This window comes from Chiloscyllium plagiosum, chromosome 26 (assembly GCF_004010195.1).
Source record: "Chiloscyllium plagiosum isolate BGI_BamShark_2017 chromosome 26, ASM401019v2, whole genome shotgun sequence".
Classification (NCBI taxonomy): Eukaryota; Metazoa; Chordata; class Chondrichthyes; order Orectolobiformes; family Hemiscylliidae; genus Chiloscyllium; species Chiloscyllium plagiosum.
This window is the reverse complement of record NC_057735.1, coordinates 49420421-49434207: the sequence shown is the minus strand read 5'-3', so window position 1 is coordinate 49434207 and position 13787 is coordinate 49420421. Positions and strand designations below refer to the sequence as shown.

The following is a 13787-nucleotide window of genomic DNA, read 5'->3' as shown; positions in this document are numbered from 1 at the left end:
TATGGAATGAGCTGCCAGAGGAAGTGGTGGAGGCTGGTACAATTGCAACATTTAAGAGGCATTTGGATGGGTATATGAATAGGAAAGGTTTGGAGGGATATGGGTCAGGTGCTGGTGGGTCGGACTAGATTGGGTTGGGATATCTGGTCGGCATGGACAGGTTGGACCAAAAGGTCTATTTCCATGCTGTACATCTCTATAACACCAGCCCACTGCAGACGCTCCATTCATTCCACATATCTATGTAGTGCTGTTATTCATTGTCATATGTTATGGTATTTCAAGTGCTCATCCAAATAACTTTTAAAGGTTGTAAGGTTTCTGGCCTCCACTATCTTCCCAGGCAGTGCATTCCAGATTCCCACCACCCTCTGAGTGAAGAAGCTTTTTCTCAAATTCCCTCTGAATCTCCTACCGTTACCCTAAAACCATGCCCTCTCGTGATTGACCCCTGAACCAAGGGGAACAGTTGCTCTCTGATGGGTAACTTCGATGTTTATAAAATCATGGGGGGCATGGATAGGGTAAATAGATAAGGGCTCTTCTCCAGAGTGGGGAATCCAAAGACTAGAGAGCATAGGTTAAAGTTGAGAGAGGAAAGATTTAAAAGGGATCGAAGGTGCAACGTTTTCATATAGAGGGTGGTGCATGTATGGAATGAACTGCCAGAGGAAGTGGTGGAGGCTGGTACAATTACAACATCTAAAAGGTATGTGGATGGGTATATGAACAGGAAGGGTTTAGAGGGATATGGGCCAAATGCTGGCAAATGGGACTAGATTTATTTAGGAAAACTGGTTGGCATGGACAGGTTGGACCAAAGGGTCTGTTTCCGTGCTTTACATCTCTTTGACTTTATATCTCTATGACTCTACTCACCCTGTCCATACCCCTAATAATCTTATACACCTCAATCATGTTACCCCTCAGTCTTCCTGCTCTAAAGAAAACAATCCAAGCCTATGTACTTTCTCCTTATAACTCAATTGCTCCATCCTAAACACATCCTGGTGAACCTCCTCCGTTTCCCCTCTAGTGCTATTACATCTTCCTATAGTGAGGTGACCAGAACTGCATTAGTACTCCAGCTGGGGCCTGACCAACACTCTGTATAACTCCAACATTACCTCCTTGCTCTTATACTCAATGCCATGACTGATGAAGTGTCCCATATGCCTTCTTAACTATCCTATTCTCATACTCTGCGGACTTCAGGGATCAGTGAATAATTACCCTAAGACCCCTCTGTTCCTGTATCCATTGTTCTGCTATTCATTAAATTCTCCCTCATCTTGTTTCTTCTTCCAAAGTGCATCACCTCGCACTTATCAGGGTTAAATACCATTTGTCACTGCTCTGCCCATCTGACCAACCCATTTCTATTTTCCTGTAACCTACAACCATCTTCTTCACTATTAAACACCTTACCAATCTTGGTGTCGTCTGCAACCCACTAAACATTGCTCTCACATTTTCATCTATGTCATTTATGTATATAACAAACAATCAGGGTCCCAGTACTGATGCTTGTGGTATACTGGTCTCCAGTCACTTGAATAGCCTTCTACCATTACCACTAAGCCAATTTCTGATCCATCTCTCCAAACTTCCCTCAATTCCATCTGCTTTAACTTTCTCAATCAGTCTCCCATGTGGTACGTTGTCATATAAACTACATCAACTGAACCTCTCTCATCTACACACTTGATCAAATTTTCGAAAAATTCTCTGACAAAGTCATGCTGACTATCCCTAATTAACCCATGCTTTCTGAAATAGATTTTAATCATCCTCTTGAGAATTTTCTCCAATAGTTTCCCTATCATTGACTTTATAAGGAAACATCTCTAAAATATCACCGATGGCTCCACCATATCATTGCACAGTGAATACTATAATTTAAATAAAACCTTACCACACAAGCATTTCAGATCACTTCACTTTATGAACCTACAACCATTTTAAGTTGTGTCATACAGTGATCATTTGATGAACAACTTCAAAGAGTCACAGTCATCAGAGTTATTTGATTCTGATCAAGTAGATTGGGTGAAGAATGTTTTGCACAAAACTAAATAACTTTCCTTTATTCATTCACAGGATGAGGGTGTCACTGGCTAGGCAAAGTTAAAAATCACACAACACCAGGTTATAGTCCAACAGGTTTAAATGGAAGCACACTAGCTTTCGGAGCGATGCTCCCTCATCAGGTGATAGTGGAGGGCTCAGGTACAATTTCAGTTACATCACACTGTAATTTTTGCTATAAATTCTGTGTTACGATCGAGCCCTCCACTATCACCTGATGAAGGAGCGTCGTTCCGAAAGCTAGTGTGCTTCCAATTAAACCTGTTGGACTAGAACCTGGTGTTGTGATTTTTTTAACTTTGTACATCCCAGTCCAACACTGGCATCTCCAAATACTGGCTAGGCAGTATTTATTGCCCATCCCTAATTGCCCAGAGGGTAATTAAGAGTCAACTGCATTGCCGTGGGTTCACATGTAGAGCAGACCAGGTAAGAATGAAAGTTTCCTTCCCTAAAGAACTTTAGTGAACCAGATTGGTTTTTCTGACAATAAACAAGGGATTCATGGTCATCATTAGACTCTTCAAGTCCAGATATTCATTGAATTCAAATTCCACTATCTGCTGTGGCAAGATGTAAACTTGGGTCCCCAGAACATTACCTGTGTCCCTGAATTGGCAGTCCAGCAATAATACCACTCCCATAAGGCCATTCCCATACACCGGGCTCCCCATACCCTCGTGGCACATCTCTGATTATTTTATATATGGTTCTGCTCTTCAATGCATTTGTTCAGGGTAATTCAATTGCTAGGATACTTTGTGAGCAGGGACAGGCACCCTGGACTGGACCAGTGTGCACGTCAGGGATTCTCACTTTGCAGGGTAAGTGAGGGTAGACATTTTAGGCCTAAGGAAATTTACAAGATCTCCCAGTGCTGTAGCACATAGGGGCAGCTAATTAACTAAACTGATTAAAGCAGGTTCTTGTAGCAGGACTGGCCTTAAAGGTGTAAAAGCAAGGGCTAAAGTGTTCCCAGCATGGAGTGCAAACAGCAGAGAGTGAAAACGCGGCAAGCGGGGAAGAAAGGTATTCTTTTTCTGGCCATTTTTGAGCGGGGCTGCCTTGTAGTCAAAAGGGCTATAGGTATGTCTAAGGTGCAGGCCTAGGTGAATAATGGGCTTTCTGCTAGGAGAAAGTGAGGTCTGCAAATGCTGGAGATCAAAGTTGAAACTTTATTGCTGGAACAGCACAGCAGGTCAGGCAGCATCCAGGGAACAGGAGATTCGACGTTTCGGGCACAGGCCCTTCTTCAGGAATGAGCAGAACAGAAACAGAATCCCCAAGTGGAAAATGAAGTGTTGTTCTTTGAACTTGCGTTAAGGAACACTGCAACAGATCTGGGACAGAAATGTTGGTGTAGGAACACAGTGGTGTGTTGAAGTGGAGGCAGTGGGAAACTCTGGGTCATGTTTTACAGACAGAGTGTAGGTGTTCAGCAAAGCGGTCATCAAATCTGTGTTTCATCTCCCCCGATATACAGGAGACCACATTCTGAGCAGTGAATGAAATAAATGAGTTGAGAGAAGTGCAGGTAAGCTGCTGCTTCACCTGGAAGGTGTGCCTGAGGCCTTGGATACTGAGGTTGGAGGAAGTAAATCGGCAAGTAAGTCACCTTGTGCAAGACCAACCCCTTCCCACAAACGTCACTTCAATATATTACCACCTTTCCTGAGCTGTTAACAGATTTCCAACGCCCCTCCTCCAAGTCCCTCCTCCCTACCTTTTATCTTCTCCTGCTGAACACTCTCTGCTCATTCCTGAAGAAGGGCCTGTGCCCGAAACGTCGAATCTCCTGTTCCCTGGATGCTGCCTGACCTGCTGTGCTGTTCCAGCAATAAAGTTTCAGCTTTCTGCTCCCCGCCATCCACAACAAGGTAAGGGCAAGGAAAGACCTTTTCTTTAACCTATGTCTGCTTGTTGTTAAGAGGGCAAAGATGGCAATCAGTCAAGTGGTATTCGTCTTCTGTATGATGTGGGCAGTCAGGAGCAGTTGAGTGTTCCTGACGACTAGGTCTGCAGAAAATGTGTCCAGATGCGGCTCCCTTCAGACTACACGGATCGACTGGAGCAGCAACTGAATGCATTGAGGAGCACACAAGAAGTACAGAGTGTGATAGGTAATAGTTTCAGCAAGATAGCCACACTGCAGGTTCAATGTGGGAGATGGGTGAGCGCAAGGACAGGTAGGCAGGTAGTGCAGGAGTGTCCTATGGCTATCCCCCACTCAAACAAGTTTTGGATACTGTTGGGGAAGATTGTCTCTCAGAAGAAAATAGTAGCAGCGGTCTTTGGTACCATGACAGGATCTGCTGTGAACCAGAATATGGCAAAGTCCATATCCTAGTCAGCAGCATAGACAGGCATTTCTGTGGCTGTGAGTAAGATACCAGAATGGTATGTTATCTCCTGATGCCAGGGTCAAGAACATCTGAGTGGCTGCAGTAATTTCTCAAAGGGGAGCACGAGTAAGCAGAGGTCATTGTACATATTGGTACCAACAGCATGGGGAGAAAAAGGGATGAGGGCATGCAGAGTGAATATTGGGTGAAAGGCAGTAGTTAAGAAAAAAACAGGACTTCCAGGGTAGTAATCTTGGATTATTTCCAGGGTGACATGCTAATGAGAATATGAATAGGAGAACAGGCCAGATGAATGCATGGCTGAGGAGCTGGTGCAGGGAGCAGAGATTCAGATTTTTAGATCATTGGGATGTCTTCTGGGGCAGATGTGGCCTGTACATGAGGGATGGGTTGGATGTGAACTGGAGGGGAAACAAGGTCCTGAAGTGGAGATTTGCTACAGCTACTCAGGAGTCTTTAAATTAGTCTGACAGTGGTCAGACCCTAAACAGTAGTGAGACAAGACAGAAGATTGATGCTGGTACAGAAGTTAAAGGGAGCAAGAGCATAAGGCAGGCAGGAGCATGGCAGAGACCAAGGGAAGACTGATGAATGAAATTGCATTTCAATGCAAGAGGCCTGACAGGTAAAGCATATGAACACAGGGGATGGATGGGAACTTGAGGATGGGATAAATTAGCTAATCCAGAAATATAGCTGAGGGAAGGACAGACTGGCAACTCACAGTTCAGGGATGCAGATGCCATAGGAAGGATGAAGGGGAGACACGATAGGAGGAGGCGTGGCTCAGGTACATGGCTGTACTTAGAGAGGATATTCCTGAGGGATCGTCCAATGAAGTTGTATGGGTGGAACTGACAAATAAGAAGGGGGATGATCACTTCGATGTGAGTGTACCACAGGCGCCCCAATAGTCAATGGGAAATCGAGGAGCAAATATGTAGGGAGATCGCAGGTAGTTGTAAGATGGAGACGAAGATGCTGGGGAAATGGATGAAGTCCTTACAGGAAGCAGAGGTAACTATCGGAATTGGTGGGTTTGTAGGGGATATTGGTGGCTAGCCAATCCCAAGAAATGGAAACAGAGATGGCAAGAAGGGAAAGGAGGAGTCAGCGATGGACCAGGTGAAGGTGAGAGCTGGGTGAAAATTGGATGCAAAATTGATAAAAGTTTACAATTCTGAATGAGAAGGGAGCAGAACCAATGATGTCATCCATGCATCCTCACACCCTGATTCATGTTGGGGCAGAGAGAGGGGTGGGGGTGGGGGGAAGGGAGAGGGAGCATAGAGGGAAGACCAGGGAGGTGGAGGGAAGCGAAGAGGGCAAGGAGGGTGGGGGACAGGGAAGGAGAGAAAGGGTGGGAGGGAGGAGGGGAGATAGAGGAAAAGAGGAGAGGATAGAGATGGGGGAGAGAGGGAGGGGTGGGTCAGGAAGCAGGACAGAAAAGGGGTGTGGGGAAAGGAGATTGGAGAGAGGAGAAGGAAAGTTGGGGGGAAGGTGTGGGCGGGAGTTGTCAGTAGCCCTCAACTTGTATTCATCTGTGAGGGATTGGATTTAAGCAAGGGAGTGGCCACGAAATGCCACACTCAACAAAAAAACAGAGAACATTACAGCACAGGAACAGGCCCTTCGGCCCTCCAAGCCTGTGCCGATCCAGATCCTCTATCTAGACCTGTCACCTATTTTCTTAGGGTCTGTATCGTTCTGCTCCCTGCCCATTCATGTATCTGTCTAGGTACATTTTAAATGATGCTATCATGCCCGCCTCTACCACCTCCACTGGCAACGCATTCCAGGCACCCACCACCCTCTGTGTAAAGAACTTTCCAAGCATTATCTCCCCTAAACTTTTCCCCTCTCACTTTGAACTTGTGACCCCTAGTAATTCAGTCCCCAACTTTGGGGAAAAAAGCTTCTTGCGATCCACTCTGTCTATACTCCTCATGATTTTGTAGACCTCAATCAGGTTTCCCTCCTCAACCTCCATCTTTCTAATGAAATTAATCCTAATCTACTCAACCTCTCTTCGTAGCTAGCGTCCTCCATGCCAGGCAACATCCTGGTGAACCTCCTCTGTACCCTTTCCAAACAATCCACATTGTTTTGGTAATGTGGCGACCAGAACTGTACGCAGTATTCTAAATGTGGCCGAATCAACCACCCTGTGCCTTGCTTTCAAACTCCATGCAATCATTCTCCTCGAAACTCCCACCCTGCTGGATGCCCCCAAACATCATATCCTGAATGTCCTTTTCATGGCCTGCAGGTTTCTCTCCTGTAACCCCTCCCATTTTCAGTCTGACAAAGCTCAGCCCACAGAACCAGACTGCATCTCTATGTGGCCAAAAAGCTCTCCTTGCCAAAAAACATAGCTAAAAACAAGAGCCAACTTAAAACTAGAATAAAGCTCTTACAAAAATGCAAATAAAGTACAGATCACAACAAACTGGAGGAGGCGATGGTCTACAGGTATTATGACTAGACGATTAATCTAGAGACCTAGATAATGTTCCGGGACCCAGGTTCGAATTGGTGGAATTTAAAATCAATAAAAATCTGGAATTGATAACAACCATGAAACCTCTGCTGATTGTCATAAAAAAATTCATCTGTTTCGTTATGTCCTTTAGGGAAGGAAACAGCCATCCTCATCTGGTCTGGCCTACATGTGACTCCTGACCCGCAGCAATATGGTTGACTCTTACTACCCTCTGGACAAACAATGGTCAGTGACACTCCCATCCCATGAATGAGTAAAAAATGTAAAAGATAAAACAGGAACAACAAAGGATGACTGAAAACAGTCCAAAATCACCACAAAAATAAACTTGCAAGGGACATCAGAATCAACTCAAAACACAAGTTACAATTACACGAGGAAGTAGAGTCATCTGGAGAAATGTGGGTTGCTTAAAAACTGATGCTGGTATTGTAAGGTAGACAAGAAAATGCTGGAGATATTGGATCGTACCTTTCATCAGAACGCGCAGTAAACAAAGCTGAGAACATGCCAGAAATCCCAAGAAAACTAAGACTGAAGTATGAATAGGCACCCACCAAAATGAATTGCTGTGCTCTTCCAGCACCACTGATCTAGAACCCACCAAAATTAGCTTTATCAAAAGAAAAAAGTCAATAGTAACACGTAATAGTGACAAATTTACAGAACTAGATGTTAAGTAAATACATGAGAACATTGCAGATACCTTAACTATAATCTTCTAAATTTCTCTCAATTTGATAACCATATCTTCAGTTCAGAAAATTACACTTATCACTGCTAATTAAGAAAGGTGAGAAAGGGTAACTGAGGAATTACAGATCAGTTATCTTAAAATCAGTTGCTGGGAAACCACTAAAGTCTACAATTAAGAATATGGCAAATTCTCAGCTAATCCGTGTGAGACAGCATGAATTTGTAATGGGCAGATAATACTTAAAATATCAGACTAAATGTTTTTGAAGTGGTGACTCAAGTAGTTGACAGGGGAATACATACAGTTATTACATACATGGATGTCCAGGAATCAGAGAAGATGTGTTACAAGGCAGAATGAGTGTCTGCAAGTTCTCTAAATAAGCACCTTGACTTAGTGCCATTGTAAAGACTGTATCTTTCTGTATTTTTGATTATGAACTGAAATGGGAAAAGGACTGTTTCAAAAAACAATGATCGTGGAAGAGATTGCTGCACTAAACAAACTACCAGCACCAATGAAAGTGCTGCTTACACTATTGTTTGTTCAAAACAGTGAGGGATATTTCGTGGCAGACAAGGAGAATGTACAAAAAGGGATTCAACAGGCAACAGGTAGACATCAGTCTGTGGGATTGTGATTAGCTATCAGTGACAATGACTTTCTGCCTGCCTGATTGGCTCCCAGGTGACTGAACAGATTAGGAATGTAAACAAGATAATCAGAAGCCTTCGGAATCTGGAACGGAAGCTGCTGTCTTGGTCTCTGCAGTAAGAAACATCTGAAGCCTGAAGAAAACCAGTTTATTTTCCTTCATCAGTTGCTGCAAGCTGTTGCTTTTAAACAATACGTCAGAGACCTTAAATGTTGCGAACCAGTTGCTTTTTGTAGTACCTGGTGAACAGCAAGTCCTGGCAAGCCAAAAAAGTCACCCCTGCAAACCCTGTGAACAGGGATCACTGAACTGCCTTCCCAGTTTTCCCTTCAGTCATAACACAAATGATTTTTTATGCCCATCTGTGCGTATTGGGAGAGTTTTATAAAGGGTTTAGAGTTTTAACTATTAGGGTTGTATGGGCAGTAGTTCATAATTCTTTAGCTGTAACTAGAATTGAGTTATTTGCAATGAATAGTATTTCTTATTAAGTACAGAAACGAGTCCCATCCATGCTCTCTGCCAACCTGGTTCTAAAATAGAGGTAAAATGGGGAATTTTGAGTACCTGGAACCATACAGAATACTCGACTGAGGCATAACAAGTACTTTATACAAGTCCGATGTAAAACCCTTTGCTTTTGCATCCTATACGGCTACCAATAAAGCCCAGGATATTATATGGTATATTAGTTGCTCTTCACCTCTCCCACAACCTTCAATGATCTGTGCTCATATGCAGCCAGGTCCCTCTGCTCCTGCACCACTTATACAATTGTACACCTTATATTGACTGTCCATTTTCTTTCTGTCAAAATGCATCATCCCATAATTATTTGCACTGAACGTCATATGCCATCTATCCACCCATTCCACCAACTTTTCTAAGTCCTTCTGACATCTTACCATGCTTCCAAGTTTTGTATTGTTTGCAAACTTTGAAATTCTCCCCTACAACCCAGATTTAGACGTTAATGTATATAAGGAAGAGCAAGGATTCCAAAATTGACCCCTGAAGTACTCTACTATAAACATTCCTTTAGCTCCCCCCAAAAAAAACATAAACCATAACTCCCTATTTCCTATCACCCAGCCAACTTTGCAACACATTGCTGCTGTCCCTTTTGTTTCATGAACTACAACTTTCTCACAAGTCTGTTGTGTGGCGTCCCTTCAGAAGGCTGTAGTAGCCTTGAAGCAAATGTATTGTTTATTTTCCAGAACAAAATATGGACTGCAAGTACTAATTTACTTGGAAAGATTATGCAAAATAGAATGGTGTTGTCTGGAATTTAAAGGATAAGGGATCATTCTTTATGAAATGAGGGAAAATAGAAACTATTAACTCTGGTTGGAAAGTCTAGGATTGGGAGCATTGTGTTCAAATTAGAACTAGGAGTGAAGCTAAAAATCAATTTAATCTTCAGAGGGTGATATAAGTTTGGAACTTTATTCCACAATGACAATTGAACCTAACCTAACTTTTATTTTTAAGAATGATATTGACAAGATATTTGGTAATCAAGAGTACTAAATGAATAAGATAAAGAAGAATCTAGAGTTTGGTTACCGAACAACACAATTTCATTTAACGACAAAACAGGGTGCAAAAGCGTGATGGCCTCTTCCTGTTCTTATGCCCCCTCCCCTGCCAATTTAAGCTTATCCCGGTGCTAATATGACAATTGTCTAGCTATCACCATTGTTAACAGCTAATCTGAGAATGCAACTTCTTAAAAAAAGGTTTTGTGATTTACACATGAAAGAAGTGAAACTATCATGGTATTCCAACAGATGAAAGGCTTAACAGACAATCAATTTTTCAATGTATAATTTCAGTTACATCACACTGTAAATTTTTGCTATAAATTCTGTGTGTTAGGATTGAGCCCTCCACTATCACCTGATGAAGGAGCGACGCTCCGAAAGCTAGTGTGCTTCCAATTAAACCTGTTGGACTATAACCTGGTGTTGTGCGATTTTAAACTAATATGAAGGACAGCGAATGAACAAACTTTGAAACAACTGTGTTAGACAGTGGAGTTCAAACTGTAAAAAGTATCATGCAGAGTTTTGTTCACTTATCTAATCATGAGAGACTCATCAAAAAACCGAAAGAACTGAGGATGCTGGAAATCAGGAACAAAAATAGAAATTGCTGGAAACTCCAGTAGAGTCTTTTTCTTGGAAACTCAGCAGGTCTGGTAGCATCTGTGGAGAGAAATCAAGTTCATGCTTTGAGTACATTGACCCTTCTTCAGAACTACCAATTCTGTTTTTGTTTATTAGCAACTCATGCTGCATTCAGTCCTACATAACATCCGAAATAAATTTTGCTCATACACAGATTGGTAGATTAAACAGAAGATAAAAAAATATTATTCAAGATAATGCTTAGACACTTACTTCTATTTTCTCTTCTTGGTCCTTGGCCTTCTGAATGTCTTTCTCCCACTGCTGAAAGATTCCAGTAAACTGCTTACAGTAATCATCAGTCAGCTTTTGCCTACGGAAATAAAAGCACGTAGGAATAAAGATAATTGCATAGTCAATGTCAGCTACTCAGTGGAAAACAGCATCCATTACTATCAACACCATTCACCATCACCGCATCCATCAGAAGCAGTCACAGATCAGGTACTTGTATAAAAATCGGCACCTTCAGAGGAACAAAAAGACTCAAGAGACAGACTAAACTGATAAATCTTATGCTGCACTAGAGCTTTGAAACAATATTTTATTCTGATTAGCAGATACTTGAAATAGAGGTAATAATTTAGAAATAACTCCGAGGTATTCCCAATTCTTTTTAAAAGGCGAGACAGATGTTATGATGTTGGTACCAGTCGATATTAGCATTCAGACTACCTCCCAGTAATTCTATAGTCGTGCTCTTTACAAGATGCACAAAAATACTTCCTTCAACTAATGTATTTCTGACCTTCAACCTCCAGGCAGGCAATGCTGCATTTCTTGTTGGAGCATGCATTAGGCTAGTACATGTGAACAGTGTCCCCGATTAACATTGATGGTTCACTGTCTTAACACACAGAAATAACACCAATGAAATTAATTAGCAGAATAGTAGATAATGAACACTTGATTTTTCAAGATTCCAAAACAATAGAAGTTCAACTCCTGCCAAGCTTTTAGCATCTCCTGTGGATTGATTAAAATCTGCTCAGAAGACAGTTCGTAGAGTCTTTACAGTTAGCCATAGGTTCAATAGGGAATCAGAGTATTCACAATGCCCCCCTGATTAATAATTTGTTTTTAAACCCAAGTGGGACAGATGAAAATACCTGCTTACATGCCAAAAATAAAAAATCTAGATGAAGAGATTGTTATAATCTGATACAGGACAGATTAGCTATGCACTTTCTTAAAGCCACGAAATAGCTTTTTCTAAATTATTCAGAAAGAAATTTGCTTTATTGTTGCATGCGATTCCCACCTTTTGAATTCAAAACTAATTGGGGAAAAATGCAATAGTCTTCTCCATAAGAACCATTAGCCAGTTTCCTCAAGACATTGTCTCTGTTACCATCACTAATGTGCAACATATAAAAGGTAGAACTAAGAAAATGGTATTTAACGTATTTCTCTAACTATTCTTATGTTCTTGCTCTCTTTCTTCCTGGTATATTAACTAAAAAGAATGTAATACTGGCTTGATCGGACACTTTGAAGCTTCTTCTGGTGTATCTCCCCAATGTTGCATTAGCTTACTCACATTCACAAGGCTTTCAAATTTATTTTGTATGCATATTTTTATTCATTACATTAACACATACATATCAGTTCCTATTTCTCTATGTTATATTTGTTTGCCATCATCTACCAAACAAACAATTGAAAACCTTTATTGAACCGCATTCTTTGTTTCTGGTGCTCTCTCAATTTAGCAGCATTGGTAAATTTGACAGATACTTTCTGAATTCAGATCACTGAAAAAAGACGTTGTAAAACTTGAAAAGGTTCAGAAAAGATTTACAAGGATGTTGCCAGGGTTGGAGGGTTTGAGCTATAGGGAGACACCGAATAGTCTGGGGTTATTTTCCCTGCAGCCTCAGAAACTGAGGGGTGACCTTATAGAGGTTTATAAAATCATGATAGTCTAAATTAAACAAGGTCATTTTCCCTGGGGTTGGGGAGTGCAAAACTAGAGGGCATAGGTTTAGAGTGAGAGGGGGAAGATGTAAAAAGGACCAAAGGGGCAATTCTTTTCATACAGAGGGTGTTGTGTGTGTGCAATGAGTTGCCAGACAAAGTGGTGGAGGCTAATATAATTACAGCATTTAAAAGCATCTGGATGGGTAAATGACTAGGAAGGATTTTGAGGGATATGGGCCAGGTGCTAGCAAATAGGACTGGATTAACTTAGGATATCTGGTTGACTTGGACAAGTTGGTCTGAAGGGTCTGTTTCTGTGCTGTACATCTCTATGACATTATGAATCGGAACCAAAGATCTGTTATTTCAAACTGTAAAGATTTCCTTAAGGCTTAACACTGAGAACTGTGAAAAATTTAAAATGTTTCAATTACATTTTATATAAAGGTGGTTTCTCTGTAGTAAAGAAAATAAATGCAGTACCTAACATGTTAGTGCCACTGTGAAAAGGCCTACCTGACTCTGATCAGATGAATCATTTAACTCTCAACACAGGAGTGAGATGTTGTTTTCATAAATGTAACCCTTATTTCAGGAAGAAGTGTCATACAGTTTCTTTGCCTTACATGTTATTTCGATTGAGAGTGTTTTATTAGAAATGATACCTCCTCCTTCTTTTTCCTTTGCAGCAGTTCAAAGCAAATAAGGATTATGGCTGAGGCCAGGTGCTAAGGTTTCTACAGCAAACCTCCAGGCAGTGCTCAAGTAGGATTTACAGTACTTTTCACGAGTATCCAATTTCATGTAAAAACGTCATGATTACAAATGTCAGTTCTAAATAACTGCTACTTGCAACACTCAAAATTTAGCAACCCCTTACTGTTCGGAGGTAAATTCTATACATGCAAGAACCTGAGATGTTCCTATGTGGTGCTGTTTTGACTTGTATTCATGCTAACTTTAGTTACCTTAGTTAGGTAGATTGCAGCTGTGATGGGAGACATACAGTCCATCATTGTGGCATGTCAGTCAAGGAGAGCTGCAGTTGTAGTTCCAGTGTACAGATATTAATCAGCACACGACTTCTCTGATTACCTGAACAGAGGTTATGTTCAGTTCACAAGAAGCTTAAATTTGTAAGTGAGATATGGTGTTGTGTTGGGTGTGAGAAAAAAAAGATCTGGAATTCATCCAAACCAAAAAAGTATTATCAAATGTTAGTAGATTATACAGGTCATGAGGGTCATAGATAGGATGAATAGCCAAGATCTTTTTCCTCGGGTGGGGGAAGTCCACGACGAGACGGTATGTTTAAGGTGAGAGGGGAAAGGTTTAAAAAAGACCTGACGGGTAACTTCTTCATGCAGAG

General features: G+C 41.5%; 1 protein-coding gene across 2 annotated transcripts in view; it reads right to left on the bottom strand.

Annotated features, from left to right (window-relative positions):
- Positions 1–13787, bottom strand: part of sycp3 (synaptonemal complex protein 3) — a 90960-nt gene that overhangs the window by 22745 nt on the left and 54428 nt on the right. For both annotated transcript variants that reach the window (XM_043716300.1, XM_043716301.1), the window contains exon 6: positions 10712–10811. In XM_043716300.1, coding sequence (XP_043572235.1) covers positions 10712–10811 — 100 coding nt within the window. The remainder of the gene's footprint in view (positions 1–10711; positions 10812–13787) is intronic.